Source organism: Penicillium maclennaniae (genome assembly GCF_028827695.1).
Source record: "Penicillium maclennaniae strain IBT 15551 chromosome Unknown utg000007l:1.0-4884863.0:1.0-4888362.0, whole genome shotgun sequence".
Taxonomy (NCBI): Eukaryota; Fungi; Ascomycota; class Eurotiomycetes; order Eurotiales; family Aspergillaceae; genus Penicillium; species Penicillium maclennaniae.
Window position 1 is genome coordinate 3,222,982 of NW_026623219.1, and position 15,856 is coordinate 3,238,837.

At 49.7% G+C, this 15,856-nt stretch overlaps 8 protein-coding genes across 8 annotated transcripts; 1 reads left to right on the forward strand and 7 right to left on the reverse strand.

The window, feature by feature from the left end:
• Nucleotides 1–73: 73 nt before the first annotated feature.
• Nucleotides 74–1,536, reverse strand: N7477_008423 (vacuolar protein sorting-associated protein 26; the record flags this gene model as incomplete). Its single annotated transcript, XM_056970086.1, has 5 exons — nt 74–282; nt 559–700; nt 786–992; nt 1,037–1,256; nt 1,313–1,536. 5 exons carry the CDS (start codon nt 1,534–1,536, stop codon nt 74–76), a joined length of 1,002 nt encoding a protein of 333 aa, XP_056820118.1.
• A 1,434-nt stretch (nt 1,537–2,970) lies between these two features.
• On the forward strand, nt 2,971–3,760 carry N7477_008424 (gluconokinase; the record flags this gene model as incomplete). The annotated part of the gene is made up of 2 exons (XM_056970087.1): nt 2,971–3,222; nt 3,308–3,760. 2 exons carry the CDS (start codon nt 2,971–2,973, stop codon nt 3,758–3,760), a joined length of 705 nt encoding a protein of 234 aa, XP_056820119.1.
• Nucleotides 3,761–4,252: 492 nt separating this feature from the next.
• On the reverse strand, nt 4,253–5,870 carry N7477_008425 (uncharacterized protein; the record flags this gene model as incomplete). Its single annotated transcript, XM_056970088.1, has 4 exons — nt 4,253–5,347; nt 5,405–5,476; nt 5,536–5,639; nt 5,702–5,870. 4 exons carry the CDS (start codon nt 5,868–5,870, stop codon nt 4,253–4,255), a joined length of 1,440 nt encoding a protein of 479 aa, XP_056820120.1.
• A 481-nt stretch (nt 5,871–6,351) lies between these two features.
• On the reverse strand, nt 6,352–7,059 carry N7477_008426 (uncharacterized protein; the record flags this gene model as incomplete). The annotated part of the gene is made up of 1 exon (XM_056970089.1): nt 6,352–7,059. One exon carries the CDS (start codon nt 7,057–7,059, stop codon nt 6,352–6,354), a length of 708 nt encoding a protein of 235 aa, XP_056820121.1.
• Nucleotides 7,060–9,087: 2,028 nt separating this feature from the next.
• N7477_008427 (amino acid permease) lies at nt 9,088–9,815 on the reverse strand (the record flags this gene model as incomplete). Its single annotated transcript, XM_056970090.1, has 2 exons — nt 9,088–9,607; nt 9,664–9,815. 2 exons carry the CDS (start codon nt 9,813–9,815, stop codon nt 9,088–9,090), a joined length of 672 nt encoding a protein of 223 aa, XP_056820122.1.
• Nucleotides 9,816–10,943: 1,128 nt separating this feature from the next.
• On the reverse strand, nt 10,944–12,241 carry N7477_008428 (glycoside hydrolase family 47 protein; the record flags this gene model as incomplete). Its single annotated transcript, XM_056970091.1, has 3 exons — nt 10,944–11,425; nt 11,487–11,666; nt 11,719–12,241. 3 exons carry the CDS (start codon nt 12,239–12,241, stop codon nt 10,944–10,946), a joined length of 1,185 nt encoding a protein of 394 aa, XP_056820123.1.
• A 114-nt stretch (nt 12,242–12,355) lies between these two features.
• Nucleotides 12,356–12,607, reverse strand: N7477_008429 (Glycoside hydrolase family 47; the record flags this gene model as incomplete). The annotated part of the gene is made up of 1 exon (XM_056970092.1): nt 12,356–12,607. One exon carries the CDS (start codon nt 12,605–12,607, stop codon nt 12,356–12,358), a length of 252 nt encoding a protein of 83 aa, XP_056820124.1.
• A 1,464-nt stretch (nt 12,608–14,071) lies between these two features.
• N7477_008430 (ribonuclease III domain-containing protein) lies at nt 14,072–14,579 on the reverse strand (the record flags this gene model as incomplete). Its single annotated transcript, XM_056970093.1, has 2 exons — nt 14,072–14,313; nt 14,372–14,579. The coding sequence occupies 2 exons, from the start codon at nt 14,577–14,579 to the stop codon at nt 14,072–14,074; spliced, it is 450 nt and encodes a 149-aa protein (XP_056820125.1).
• Between the last annotated feature and the right edge of the window lie 1,277 nt (nt 14,580–15,856).

Here is a 15,856-nt window from a genome sequence, read left to right on the forward strand (position 1 = left end):
GGGTATAGAAGAAGGATAGAAGAACAGATCTATCTGCCCAAGTTACAGTTGCGATATGATCAATGCGGGGAAACTACGCCACCGGCGCTGAGACGGGCTGCGGTCTGGGCTGTTCACGTCCTGGCCCAGCGGTGGCAGATCCTGGCGGAAGGGCCTGCTGCTGTTGCTGCATCAGGACCTGCTGTTGGATCTGCTGTTGCTGGGCAATCTGTGGTGTCGCAGCAATCTCAGGGGCTTGGCGATAAAGGGCGATTTCGGATTGCTTGAAGTAGCGTCGAGCATCTGATTGCAAGTTCAGTGTCAGTGGATCGTGTAAACAAGGACAAGTCTCGTCTGCAAGTGATGAAGTGGAGGATGCAAGGTGCCAAGAAGAGTCTAGTGTGGGGGGTTCAAGACGGTAAATTCGGAAACCGAGAAACGGTATAGAATTGCCCAGCCGAGCCGAGACTGGTCTCAATTGCCGTCGGGGTTTGAAGCCATTGCCTCTGCCCTCCTTGCGCATGCATCCCATCCACCGGAATTGACAAAGTGCAATATGAAAGGTTCAAGGTCACGTACCTTCATCGATCAGCACTAGACTGAGGTAGTATCGTGTCGAATACTTCTTGTTGACGTCTCGGAAAGTGGGCGTCAGATCGAAACCACCGAGGAACAAACGGATAGGAATGGTTTCACCTCGGGAAGGTGATCCATCCATGATCTATAATGCTGTTAACGGTTGCCCGCACGATAAATTGTACCGGTGAAATCGCTTGTCACGGAGCCGGTGGGGGCTCGACACATACCTCGAAGCGTACCAACGTCTCGCTCTCATTATATTGATTGGGTGGAGACCCGGTGGTCTCTCGTCGAATGATGGATAACTCCATGTGTTTGATCTTTAGCCGCACTAGCAGGAAGTAGATCCGGCCGACAATCACGTCTTTAAGATGGTATTTGGATTTGGAGTATTCAAATTCGATGTGCAGGCAGTCTTCGATTCCGACATCCATCTTGATAGGGCTGTTGGTCTCCGGGGCATGCGGTAGGAGTACACCCAAAGGTCCTTCTCACGGATGACGTCGGCCATGCGCCGTGAGACGGTGACTTGGACGAAGTAGCGCAACTTGACATTGATACCATTGTAGGATTCGTATTGTTTCTCGACATTCTTGAAGTTGAATGGAAAAGTCTGGGGATGTAGCAATTCGCTGGGGCTGCCAATTCTTGGACCAGCGATAGGAACTCGTAGTGGTTGCCTCGATCGTAAAACATCTCTAAAAACAGCCGAGCTGCGTCAATAATGGACTGAGCTTCCAGGAAGATGACGCACATACCAATCGACCCGATGAACTGTACTTTGATTCCCGTGTGCTCCAATCGCTTGCCATCTTTCGGCCTGATCGTCACAGCGCCCTTGACGGACTCTCCGTCCATGAACAGGGGTACCCGCTCGCGGCGGTTCTTGTCGAGCTTGACATCGACGGTCTGACGGTCATCAAGATCATCGAGGACGATGTCAATATCGACAGGGGTGGAGAAGAAGAGGGACGCCATCGTGTGCAGCGCTGAGGTGCTTTCGGAGTTGACTGAGCTTGATCCAGAACGTGGCTTCACCGCTTAGTCATTCTCCCCCGCAGGCAGCTCTTGGTGCCTCGTGCGGTTCGATCTACAGCTTGACCATGGTCCATTGAGTCTTCAACTTGATGTATAATCAGTTGAAAGACACTACTTTGTCCAATTGTCTCGAAAGCACCCAAACGGCTTTGTGGTCGATGATCATAATGGAGCGTCTGCCCACATTAATTCGGCAAGTGGGCAATACGGCGAGCCTGACAGAACGACAGAACAACCACCACATTAGTACGCCTTTGTAAGACCATTCCTCCGGGTCACTGCTATGCCTCGAACCCAGGTCCACAAGATCAAACAAGTCTCATAAGTCAGCCAGAGTACGGTGAAATCGGGAGCCGGATTCTACTTTTCCGAGACTGCCTCTCCGAGCCTATGAACTGACCGGAGCCCTGATGCAAGGATTGAACGTTTTACGGGACTGCTGACCCGGATCCTGAGACAATGTCACCTTGGACGTGAAAGGGCGAGAAAGCGGGAAATCTCTCAGGCGCAAGAAGTACCGGGGCCGAAGCCGACTCGGTGTGATTTCAGTACGGCGATCCTTTAGACCCCTACCTACGTTTATGTGATCTCATTCCTAGCCCCCACTGCCCCAGTGTATCACATTCCATGCGAGGCCATGCGTTCAGTTCGTCCTACTGCAGAACGGAATGTCGGCACGGTACATTTGCTGAGATGCCACCTCTATACCCAGATTGTAACCTGTAGAGATGCTAGACGAAGAAAAGAAAAAAGAACACTGGCAGTGTATGAGTCGTGAAATCGACCCTAACCTATGGTGTTCCACTAGCGTGGGGGTTGTTTGCCCGTGTGACATCACGAACATCATCTTCGGGCGATTGATAGCACGAGAAGATGCAAGCGGTCTATTTCATGATTGATCTAGATACGGTCGATTATTTACGCGACTCCTCTATACCACCGCCAAACGCGAAAAAAAAAAAGCGGTGACCCGGCGTGAACCTGGGGAGGCGTCGATCGATCTACCGAGCACCTGGAGACTCATCCCACTTCACACCTCCACTCGGGTAATGAAAAGCAGTCCCTGCACCAATGAATACCGTGGCCAGTGTTTCCCCCCACTCGGCTTCTGCTTTCTTCAATTTCCCTCGTTCGACCCACCGTCATGCTTAAAATGTAGCCTGTTCGCTTCCACTGTCGCGCGACTTTTGCTTTTGCTTCTTCTTTGATTTTCCATTTGAGCGATTCTGTACGCGACTGTCAAGCCATATAGACCTCAAGGACCTTCAACCCACGTATCACAACGTCATCCACTCAACCCCGGCTCAGTTCCCTGGAACCACGCCAGGACGGAAACTTGAGAAGCCCCCAACCACCAATTCACACATTTTCACCATGCTCTCCGCCGGGGAACGGCCTCAGCCTCCAGTCACGCCTGCCGTAGCCTCCTCCAAACTGCCACACATCATGCCCGGTCTCGAGCCCAACCAATCCTCACATTCAGCATCCGCAATGCTCTCCAAACCTACAGACCCAAGCACCGTCCAGCACATCTGGATCGTGACCGGTCCTGCGGGATGCGGCAAAAGCACAGTAGGCAATGGCCTCTCTAAAGAACTAAGCATTCCGTTCCTTGAAGGGGATGATGTACGTTTGTTTCCTAAAACCAGCAACCAGACATCCGGCCCCCCCCTCCCCCCTTAAACCACAGACTGACCTCGGATCTCGACAGTTCCACAACAAATCCAACAAAGATAAAATGAGCAACGGCATCCCCCTTACCGATGAAGACCGCTGGGACTGGCTCATCTCCCTTCGCAAAGCCGCCATCAACGCTCTCTCCCCGTCCGAATCAAACAACTTCCACCCTCCCCCCGGTGTTGTGGTCGCATGCTCCGCGCTGAAGCAGAAATACCGTGACGTCATGCGCGTGGCAGCGTACGGCTCGCCTTCTGTCCAGATTCACTTCATCTACCTCAAACTCACCGAGGAAGTCCTCATGCAGCGTGTCAGCCAGCGCCAGGCTCACTATATGAAGAGTGATATGGTTCGGTCTCAGTTGCAGGCCCTCGAGGAACCCAAGGGGGAGTGGGATGTGATTACTATTAATGTGGAGGGATCGCAGGCCCAGGTGCAGCACCGGGTTTTCGATGCGGTGCACAAGACACTCGAGGAGAACCATTGATGGGAATGATACTGCTCTTGTTCTCTTCAAGCTGTGGTATTGATATTGCATGAGAGGATACACCTCTGACATGGTGCCTCGGGAGTTTTGTGTACATTGGCGGATTTTGCTCGTGGTGTCCCTCCGGGCCCCGGGCCTGTATCTATCTTCCTAGCGTTTTTTTCTTTCTCTTTCTTATTCTTAGCATTAGTTCAAGACGTGACTGTACGGGCAACCGAGGTCCGTTCTTTTGGATTACCCCATTTCCAACGGGGAAGCATCTCAATGGTCTACGATACCGATAGATTGAATCCATGAATTGGAAATTTGCTCGATTCAGAATTGGCCCTTCTATTACCGTCTACTATGCGACACTCCATGTAATAATATAGTGTCTTTGAAAGCCATCACATCTTTTTTTATATACCTCAAACTAATCTACCTGGAAATAATCTACCAGGCGAAAAGAAACTTATAAACATGCTTCTATGCCAATTGCATCTCGTATTCCCTCTATTGTAGATTAAGCAGCATAAGCTCAGGCATCTCAATCAATTCCCTAACCCGATTCCCCATCCTCGCCATCGTAGCTCCATCCACAACCCGATGATCCGCACTCCAGCTAAAGTTCACCATCTCCGCACGCGTAACCTGACCCGCTTCATCGAAGACCGGTACATCTCTCGTTCTCCCAATGCCAAGGATAGCCACCTCTGTAGGCACAAGGACGGGTGCAACATAAGTCCCACCAATATTCCCGATATTCGACACTGTAATCGTGCCACCGCTCATATCGGCTGATGAAAGTTTTCCTTGTTTGGCGAGGGCGCTCAGACGGGAAATTTCAGAAGCAATGTCAAGGATTGAGCGGGATGCTACGTCTTTGATATTTGGGACGAGCAGGCCGTTGGGGGTGTCCATTGCAATGCCGATGTTGTGCTGGGAGCGCATGATTAATTTGGGCTTGGACGGGTCGGTGGTATCGACACGGGCATTTAGAAGTGGGAAGTCGGCTAGTGCGAGAGAGACTGCTTTGACGACGAAGGGGAGGAATGTGATCTTCTTTGGGTCACGATCCGCGAGCAGTCTCTTGCGGATTCTGGTGATGTCGTTGATCTTGAGCTCATCGGCGTAGAGGAAGTGGGGGATGGTTAGGGATTTGGTCATGGTTTTGAACATGGATGATTGAATTGGGGTTAGGTTCGTCGGTGTTTCGGTTTGGCGTGCGTCTGGGGTGGTGGGCGCAGATGCTATGGAGGGTGTACTGATTGGGGAGTCTCGGTTTCCGACAAATCTGAGGACGTCTTCTTTCAGGACTCGGCCTTCTTTGCCCGTTCCATTAATGTGGAGAATGTCGACGCTGTGGGTTTTGAGGAGCCCTCGAACGGCGGGAGTTGCAAGGGAAGCATGTTTTGACTTGGGTGCTTCGGTGGGCACCTCGGCCTCTTGCACGGCGGGTGTCTCAACCTGAGACGACTCAATTGCTTGAGCTACTGCCGCTACTTCTGGGGCCGTGGCATTCTGGAGTGGCTCCGGGTTTGCGGCGGGCACAGGTTGTGGATTCTCTTCGGGGTATTTCGCATCATCGACTTCAATCTCAACGAGGGCCTATCGGGAGTTGTCAGTAATATGACACAGGAATATATACTGGGGTAATTTGCATACGCTTCCTGTAGGTACTGTGTCATCTGCTTCAAAATGAAGCTTCTTGATCACGCCTTCGTACCGTGATGTGATCTGGCAATGTTAGCTTTTTTTTTTTCCAAGATTTGACATAGAATAGCCAGCATACTGACATCGTCAACAGCCTTGTCCGACTGATACTGGAACAGGGGTTTCCATTCTTCAATATGCGCTCCCTCCTCCACATACCACTGAATGATCTGGACTTCGGTGATACCTGACTTCATTAACGAGTGATCTCGAGAAATCTCAAAAGGCTATCCGTGTTCAAGAACCCACCTTCGCCAACATCTTTCAGAATCTGAGATCGAACCCCCAACAATGCCGAACCAGCATGGAATCCTCGGCTCACGCCGGGCGTTATGGGGCATCGAATGCGGAGAAGACTCTGGGGACGACAGGGACGTAGAATGCGGGAAACACTGCCCCCACTGCGAAGAAGATTCATTTTGGATCACCTAGGGAAACAGTTGAAGATCTCAGAAGTGAAATCGTAAGATATACCTGGGACATAGCACGCAGCATGGCACTTATCAAGGGAATCGTTGCCCCGATGGTAACCGATGCTAACCACGTGATCTCCCCGCACCCGTGCGATCATAGCGGGGATCAACTATATCTTACTTTTCAATAATCCGACTGCTCCAAGTTATTATTTAGGTGCCTCAGAAGGACTAGAATATAATGCTTCCTGTTCAGCTAGATATGTATCGCGAGCTTGTGACCCAGAGGCCAACAGCTTCGTTGATATAGCCCAAGTGTATTGCCCATTTGGCAAGTCACCTTGGTTCTGGACAGCAAGAAATAATACGTAAAAGGTAATGATTGGTATGGCGCGATGTGTAATTGTCTATCTATGCAAGTCTTGCTTCTAACCAGTCCACAAGTCCACATCAATGGTAACAATCCACTCATACTATCTTGGCAATTTATTGACCCAGGATATCTGCCAGAGACTCACTGTTAGACTCATATTCACCCTGGTCATCGGTGGGAATCCTCTGCGAAGCAAAGGCCAAGAAGACAGCCTCCCAGTGTCCATCATCGAATTCAAACAGCACTGCGCCATCCTCGTAGATGCCATTGGAGTAGCTGGGCAGACTACCCTGATTCATGTGAACATCGTGGATTCCGGATCCATAAGACGAACCCCAGATATAAGCAGTCGCCTTCTTGTTGATCGCATCGGTGATGATGGGATCCAGGTCATCCAGGATATCGTTATTGGGACCGGGAATATCGTGAGGGAGAACCCTGCCGGACTTGATATCCACAAGGTCCTGGGTGCGAATGAAGTCAAGGCCTTGTAGGGTCGAGGTTTCGCGACGGTTGTGACGATGACGGCTGTGGTGAGTGCTGTTGTTCTCAGTTGAGCCACTCTGTTGGGCTAGGTGGAAGCCCTGGTCGAGGCCAGACAGGGTCTTGGTGATGGGGTGAGAGAAGTTGCGGTTCAACCAAAAGACCAGGCGGGTGTCCTTATCGGTCGACTTGACGTTAATGGCGGCCTCGAGATCCTTGGAGGATGAGCCATCGGTGAAGTGGAGGTAGATGTGAGGGGATTTGGCGTCTTGCTTCTCGGTCTGAGCCGTATAGCGGGTTGGGGTGCAGGCCCAGACGCCGTAGTGGGAGATGGTCATTTTGGTAAAGCTGAAGAATGAAGATGAAGATAAAGATAAACTTGTAGACACTCTGACGATGTAGCAACGAGTGCAGTTGAGGAATGAAAAGGGCAGGAGCGTCCGAGATCGGCTTTTATGTGTCGATCCTTTGCGCTGTCGTCATATTGGACGTCCTAGCATTAGCGGCAACATTAGAGATTGCTTGTTTGGGCCATTCGCAAAGGAGAAGGCCGCGATAGCACACGTGCTTGTCTGGTGCCGAGTTGGAGCATTAAGCCTGAAATCGTGGTGTAGCTGATGCTGCGGCTAGCCACCGCTAAAGCTTAGCGTCGAGAGCTTCACCCACTCATCGTCGCGAGACCGGGATCGGCTGATTCGTCAAGGCGATCGGGCTCTTGCATGATGACGTGTGTGTTGCTTGGTGTGGTGCTGTTTGGACACAACGCGTCGGCAAGCTATTCATAGCTGGTTTCATGGTGGCGGATGCCGTAGTGGTCTCAAGATGGCCAGGTTGAGTGGGGTCATGCTCAGCCAGCTAGGCAAGCCCCGCACACAAGTCCCGGCATTGGCACGATGCCAGGCATTTTAGCAAAAGCACGAGCTAGTCTTCCCTATACATTAGGCCATGCGTGTAAAGGTGTGAGTTTATTTAGAATTCCGCATGTTGCCCTAAACAACCGACGCCACTCCGTCACTTTGCTATGCAATGGCGCTCTGCTCGATATCGTAAACAAGTCGCGTCATCGCCGGGCATACAGAACAGCTTGAAGTTCGCAGCGACAAGCAGAGGCAGCATTTAATTAGAATATCGAGAGATTGCTCAGTGCATCACATCTTCAAGCCCACAGAATATTGAGTTTGGCCCAGTTGGACTGGGGCGCCTCTCGGTGGGTCGGGATCATTCTCCGCAATCTGCACGAAGCGGGCAACAGGCGACTCATCAAGGGAGACTATCTTGGTTCGGAACCATAGCTTGTATCCAAAGTAGAGGCCAGCAAAAATGACAATGTCGAGGTAGGACGAAATGAATGTTTCGGTAGACCAGCTGTGGCATGAGAGTGAGCACGATAAACAATCCAGCCTGAATCGCGCGAGAACTTACTGGCCGTGATTGAAAGCAGTATAGCCTCCAGTAAGCAAAATGACAGTGAGCGAAATGAGAGTCATCCAAGCAGCATAAGGCTGAAGCGGTGCAGCCCACGGCAACCTACTCCGCGAAATACCCTGCCTCTTCAGAGCATAGTAGAAGCGGAGGTAGGTTGTGCAAATCCCAAGCCAGCTCATGATTTGGGCACAAGCAACGAGGTCTTGTAACCAAGTGAACACGACCTCGGCGGTGGAGCTAAGTGACATGTAGCCAAGGCTCATCCATACGCCAATTGCAAGAACGCCCATGTACCAGACCCCCCCACCGGTTAGTGCGTGCGAGAAACTTCGGAGCTAGACCTTCGCGGGCCATGCCATAGAAAATTCTAGATCCGCTGAGGAGTGCTGGATAGCTGTTAGGTTGAGTGTCATTGACGAGTGGAAGGGAACAAACTAGAATTGCCTGAGCTCCAAGCACTGCTGAGCACAATCGCGTTGATAATATGAGGCACTATCTTGACGCCTGTGCGCTGCGCGGCGATGAGGAATGGAGACTGAGCAGCAGTGCCAGTGCTTCTTAATAGCATAGGGTCGTTTGATGGAACCAGCAGGGTGATCATGAAGATGGAAAATGACTGATCCATGATTAGATCTTGCCATTCATAGGGAAAAAAAGGGACAAACCGTAAAACAGCATAACACGGACGAACACCCGTTTAGCAGCCTTTTGGGGTATTCCGCCTCGGGGCATATGTCTCCGCCGCTGCCATGGAAATAGTCTCCACAGAAGAGTAGGCATACGCCGCATTGATAAACACGGTCCAAAATCCCATGCATCGGCCCAATGAGCCGGGAACCCCAAGAAATCGTACGAACGGCCCGGGATCGTTCCAGTATCGAAAACCAATCGATCCATGGTTAGGCCCACCACCGCAGGTGATCACAAGACCCCGTTGAGTATTAACCAAAGAGAGCCAGAAAGACCAATATGGGCGAGGCTATTACCATGATGTTCATGCCAACGATGAGACAAGCTTTCAGAATGGCAAGGCTGAATTCGATCTCTCCATACATGCGAACCAAAAAGATATTTGTCGCGAAAAGAATCGCGCTGAAGACGGTGACCCAGATCGCGTTATTCACCGTCACCCAAAACTGTATGATCACCGAGGCCGCAGAAATCTCTGCCGGAATGGAGATGAGGTACTGATATGTGACATTCCGTCCTTGCGCAAAGGAGAACGCCGGGTCCACGAGATAGGCAGCGGGTCGAATGACACCGCCACTGAGGGGGAGGAGGGCACTCAGCTCTCCGATGGATAGTGTGACGCTCGAGATCAGCAATCCCATTATCGTGTATTCCATGAAAATGCCCGCTGGTCCGGCATTAGCCAAAACTCGACCTGAGCCCAGGAATTGTCCTGTTCCAATTGTGCCTGCCAGGGCAATCATATGAATGTGACGTTGCCCTAGACCCTGTCTGATTTCATGGCGCATTAGCGACAATCTCAAATCATTGAAAGGACAGATCCTAACCGTAATTCCTGAACCGCTGCGAGTTCAGGAGCCCCTGTCCCATCGGGACCCTTGAGATGGTTTCCTTTCTCGGGATCATAGCGGCCAGTTCCAGAGGTAGTGTGTAATGTGCTTTCAATGCCATCCGCGCTTTCTGTCCCTAGCCGCTTCATTATGAATACACAGAGAGAATTCACTCGACAGCGAAAGATCTTCGGAGCTAGCTTTAAACCTCTCTGTCCCTCTCATACACTCCGATCGTCACGATAGGAAGATAAGATAAGTTTACAGTAGCGTGGGAACCGCTGCAACGCTCCTATCGCTTCATGCGCGTGAGGGGTAACCAAAGGAGCGGCCAGTTACACCCAGTTTAGGCAAAGTGAATTCTTCGTGTCCAGCTAGAACCGGGTTCAATGACTGTGTTCTCCTAGAAACCCCTTGATGGTCCCCGCAAACCAAAGCGTTTCATTCGCGGGGAAGAGGCTTGACCCCGGATTTCGCGAATCTAGGGGGTTACCAATTACTAAGTCCCCACGTTCCAGCATTCAGAGCAGCATACGGGCTTCACTTCGCTACTAGACCAATCTTTGCCATGTGGGCAAACCTTAGTAGAGGGCTGGGTGCGAGACCGTGCCTCAAGCTTCAGGATGGTCTTGCGTGGGGCTACCGAAAGAAATTATGCAGACTGGTTAACACTCAAGGGGTTTCAGATATCTGACAGCCGAATAAGGAAGACTTGTTCAATGCCTTTTTATACCTTTATCTATAAATTCTTTATCTGACTATTTTGTACTCAATATAACTCTGATTTACGTTTAAACCAGTAGCTATATTTCCAGTCCCTTTGTTGAGGCTATATATCTTGAAACAAGGCGAGAGAAATAATAATTAAACTAGTTCAGCCGAGGAAGAGTTTCAAAGGTTAGGGGGGCCAAAAGTATTGGGGATGTTCGTGGAGCTTGAAAAGAGAACTTGGCCCTCGCCTAATGATTGGGATAACATTCATTTTTACAATGATGTTACCCATGACAGACAGTGGCTCTATCTTGAAATGATGCACGGAGGCTTGAGATTATCAGTAATAATGCAAGGTTATATGGCATGCTTTTATACATGCTCATTTCTGGCTTGGTCGCGCCTTCTTCGCGTCCAGCCTGTCTTGAATTTGGTCGGCTCAAATCGAGGGAAAATGTGTGCTTCGGTGTTGAAAACAACCTCTGTGAGCGGGAGAATTTCTCTCGGAGAGAAAAAGAGGTAAAGATATTTCAAAGTCTCGGCCTGTATGAGTGTTCGCTACTGAACTAATTGCCGGTCCACAAAGAGGGGGTCTTGATTACCAGCCAGAAACTCTCCATGTTGTCACGCGGTGGTGAAGGGATTGTAGTCACATCATCCAAAGAAGTATAGCCCTCCCCGCTGGGTACAAGCATATGCTCTTTGAACGATTGGAAAATTTTCCACCCCCATTTTCTGTAGATGGGGTCTTCTGTGACCCGAAATAACAAGAAAAGACTTTCCACGGTTTCTGGACGCTGCAAGTTGTGAGCATCAGCAGACTTGATCTTGAAGTCCTTTTGCCAAGATTCTAGATCATCGCTGCTCTTGTTTTTCATCCTCGAGCCAGGGTTAGGCTCGAGATTGTGATCCTCGACATTAAACCACACGATCTCGGGTGACAAGCCTGTTTCTGTGACAGCGTACATTGCCCAGCAAGTCTTTGTGAGCTCTCTAGCAAGCTCCATCTGCTCTTCCTTTTGGGGACTCCAAGTGGGGAGCTTCCGTGCTGCGGCCTCGGTTCTTCCTTCCGTTGCGGCGATTGCAATCGAGCCAGGCAAGAAGCAAACGAGATGGTCCATTTTGGAAGTTAACTTCCCCCCCGACGCCCTTTTCAAGCTCGGCCACAATTTGAAGATTGGAATGCTTGGTGGTGGTAATCATGTGTTTTTGGATACCAGCTAGAGCCTCTTCCCACATCTCGGCATAGATTGGTTCGTGGGTCTGCAAATATTGATTTGCCAAATATTCTGTGGTTCATTAGCCCAATTCTATTAAAGGCGCCCAAGCGACGGACAGTACCGTAATAAGAATCGCCGCGGCTTCCTAAACGAATTATTCTGGAGCGGAAGTTACCAGTACCAGGACTCACGAAGATGGGTAATAAGCCATCTGGCTTGCGATGATTATCAACCACCTGCATGACATTTTCGGCCTTTTCCCAGTAGACTCCATTTCCCGTGAGGTTAGCAAGGTACTTCATCTCGAGCTGAAGAGTTGTGGCTTCAGCAGTCGACGACGCTCCGTTGTCAGTATGAGATTTGAGACCTTGTCGAGTACCAATGTTCACACTGGAATAAGGAATTCCAGCCGGCGAATCATAGGCAGCCAGTAGACGGTCTGCGAGATCAATTGCTTTTTCGAGGTAAACATGGTCATGGCGTGATGGTATGTCAGGAAGTTGAGTCGACAAGTAGTGCGCGGACAGGAGTCCGCCAAGCATGCGGATAGTTGTCTCAAAGGTGTTGACATCCTGATTCTGATCGTAGGCCAAGTCCCGCTTGAGCCATTTCCGAGCCTCGGAGAGCTGGGAAGTCAGGTTCATGACCATCAAAGTGTCTAGACTGTCAACAATGATCCAACCTAGTCCACTTGGGCTCATTTGCTCTCCTCTTTGAGATGGAGTGGAAAATGTCTTTTCCTGGATCGAGGACATAAGTCAGCTCTGGATCAAAGCGCGAAGGGTATTGCCGTCGTGGATGCTGAAGCGCAACAGTCTGAACTCAAAGGCATATTTAGAGTACGCATCCCAGCTTGTGACAAATACATCTTTGACTTCTTCTCGATGCTTTTCCCAATAGCTGTCTCGATTTTCGAGTCGGAAGTAGCCGAGTGCAGCTTCAATATTGGGGTTGTCCAAGAAGAGCGCCGCCACCAAAGCGGAAACGCCGATCAACACCGACAAGCACATTCCGTTGAGGCCGAGCCATGATTGTCGTGATCTACTCAGGAAAATTTGAAGCAGTATTTATGTGGTGCCCAGGCTCTCCAGGCCCAGTAGGCATCATGGCTGAGAAGGTGAAGGCGACATCAAACCGTGTCCAGAACGGATACTTGTCAATAGCCGTTCAGACAGAGGGGGGCTTGTGGGGGCAAACGCGCCAAGGCGGAGACCAACATAATTAAATGGTCATTGCCGAAGCCTTCAAACGTTATTATATGTATGTGTATTTTCATTTCTGGTTTCTTATGCTTCAAAGGAACTGTACACCAAGTGATTCGTATAGGTGCTGTGCCATAGGAAGCATTTCGCGATCTTGCGATTTAACATTCCCAACCGCCAAATCAGGCAAGCCAATTGAGCTCGCGGAAGAAGGAAACAAAAACCAATTGAATTTTGAGGCCAGCATGGAAGATATTTGAGTGATAAAGCAATTACTGGCGAGGTGACGGAGTGGCTTGACGCGAGCACCTGTTGGTAGAATGGTAGGTGATCGGACTCTCAACAAATTCTTCCGTCGCGAGTCCTAAAGTGCTCCTTATGTCAAACTTTACTCACATCTCCTTCCTAGAAGAAATTCTTCTTTTAAGGGAGTGGAGGTTTACATCACCAGATATTTACCTTGTAATGTGATGTGCGTTGCTGCACGAAATTGAGGGGTCTTCGCTCATCTCGGAGAGGAAGACTTTAGACACTAGTGCAGGCACCAAGTTGTTTTGATTGAAGATCCTCGAATTCAAGGGAATGACTTCGGTGTGCTTTCAGTCGATGAATCCATAAAATGAGATTCTGGAACTTGGGAGGTGGATCTGAAACGAGTGACTAGATTGAATTTGACAATTGCAAATATTGAGAAACACTCGATGACCCTGTGATGTTGAACCTTTGGCCAACCGCGAAAGACCTCAAACTATGAAACAATAGAACATTTCAATCCAAGCCAATGATTCAAGGGACGACATGTTGAATATGCCCAACAGAAATAGACAGATCAACATTGGAATCAAAAGCAAATGCATGTACCAGTCATCAAAATTCCGCTAGCACGAAAATATACCCAGCTCTTTTGCGATACAAAACCCGGGTACCAAGGGGGGTTTCCTATTGTAAAAGGTCTGGAAGATTTCCGTGCTGGTCATATGCCAGTGACTGGCGCCCATAGGAGTATTCAGATACTATTCAACCATACTAACCACCAGATGCCATCATAAAGTGGCTTTCTAGACCCTCTCGAATGGGACACACGGTACCAAGGGTGTCCCCCTCGTCAGGGTCTAAAAAGCCTCTTTACCAGGGCATCTGCTAGCAACTATCGCCGTAAGGGTATTCAAATACCCCTCGGGAAATGCGAGCTATAGTATCAACCAGCAATTAAAAGAATTGAACGAAAGCTGGGGGCGGAACGTGACATTTCCCTTACCTAGCCGAGGAAATTCACCAGAGCGTCGGCATGACGCGCAGGTGAGCAATCAAGAGACGTGTGACCGTAATATCTCTCTTGCTATCGAGATAGACAGCGCCAACGATAGCCTCGATGGTAGTTGCCATCAGGCGTGCATGAACAACGCCCTGGGCTGAGGGGTTCAGCTGGATGTAGACATCTAGGGCCAGGGCAAAGCCTATCTGCGCCAGATTTTCGTTCGTGGCCCGAGTATTCTGTGCATTCGTCATGTCGCCTTTTATTTCATTATCACCTGAACAGAAATTGAAACAGTGGATATAAAGGGGTCTCACGAATTGAGGCCTCGTTTTCATAACCAAACTCATAAAGAACGAGCCTCAGGGCAGCGTCTCCGATAAGAGCAAGCCGCTTATTGCCCTGGCTGACTATGGTGGCGCCAGCGGCTTCCAGGGCCCTCAAAAGAAGAGATTTGTCGTGGAACACATAGTTGATAATGACTTCCACGGCGTGAATGCGTTCGGCTGTCGTAAGTGGAGGCATGGTTGTGGATCAGGGGTAGATCAGGAACCAAAAAGAGGAGGACAGAAAGTGAAGAGGGCGAGAAAGGAGACAGGAGTGGAAGGAACTGAATGCTGGCTGGAGAATAAAGAGAGTCGGTGCTGGAGTTCCTCTCTATTTATAGCGCATATCTTCGGCCCCATTCGAATTCAGCCTCACGCCACATAGGATGAGCGCGTTACATACGGTGCCACGCATCCTTGAATATCGATAGACTGAGAGATCTTGAAATCTGCACAAAGCGAACCCATGCAGCTGCGTAACCCACGCTAGAAATGCACACTACACCCAATCGAAGCTCTAGTAATCTGCGCCAGCTTACCCGGGCACTAGCTGCCAACAGACGCCTCGATTTGGTAGAAATGCGGTAGCGAGTATGATCCATGGTGCACAGCCAATTCTGGGCACGAGCCAGGATTGAATGCATGTGTGTCTGGAGGAGAAAGTACTTTTCGACTTTCACTGCATCGAGTTGAAAACATCGCAAATCAGTGCAGATACTGTCTACCTCTTTAGAGACGAGAAGAAGGAAATATGCATTCTAGCATGAGCTGTTGTTCTACCATCATACAATCGGTTATCCCAAATGTATTGAATATCTGGTCTAGATTTTGATCATTTTGCGAAGGCTGTTGACTCACAAAGATGGTTGCTTTTGCCAACTTGTTGGTCAGCATCAGGCAACAATCTAGCCTTTTGGTGAAAAGGCATTGAATTATTCCTTAGTACACAGTATAGGAGCTGATTGTTCATTCTCATAGTATTGGAATCATGAAAAGTCGTCAAAAGGTGTGTTATCTGTGGATCGGGCGCCGTTGCGCTGGCTGGGATGGATGCGCCCTTTCGCTGACGGGGTAAATTGCCTCTTTTGTTGGCTCTTCGGGTTAGAGGCACGATTTTAGCTTCTCAAGACTGTTTCGATAATAGTCTATACTATTACTTCTAGTCTTTCTGCGAATGAATTCTATCAGGTGACGGCGTTTATCAGGGTGGTCTCGACGCAATTAGACGCCATCTTGCGAAGCCTGTTCGCCTAGAAGATGGTCGACGGTGTATTGGAAGGCATTGAGAAGGAGTCCTTAAATATTGGTCATGATCTCGACGTAGGTGTTTGAACCGGATTGTGGTTCATGACGGTAGAGCCAAACAGGAGGAAATACCACATGAAAAAATTTCCTCGAATGCGTCAGGCATTGGAAGGTCGAACGGGTGTGGATCGTGACCTACAGACAACTCGAATCGGGTTACACTGTACCTGG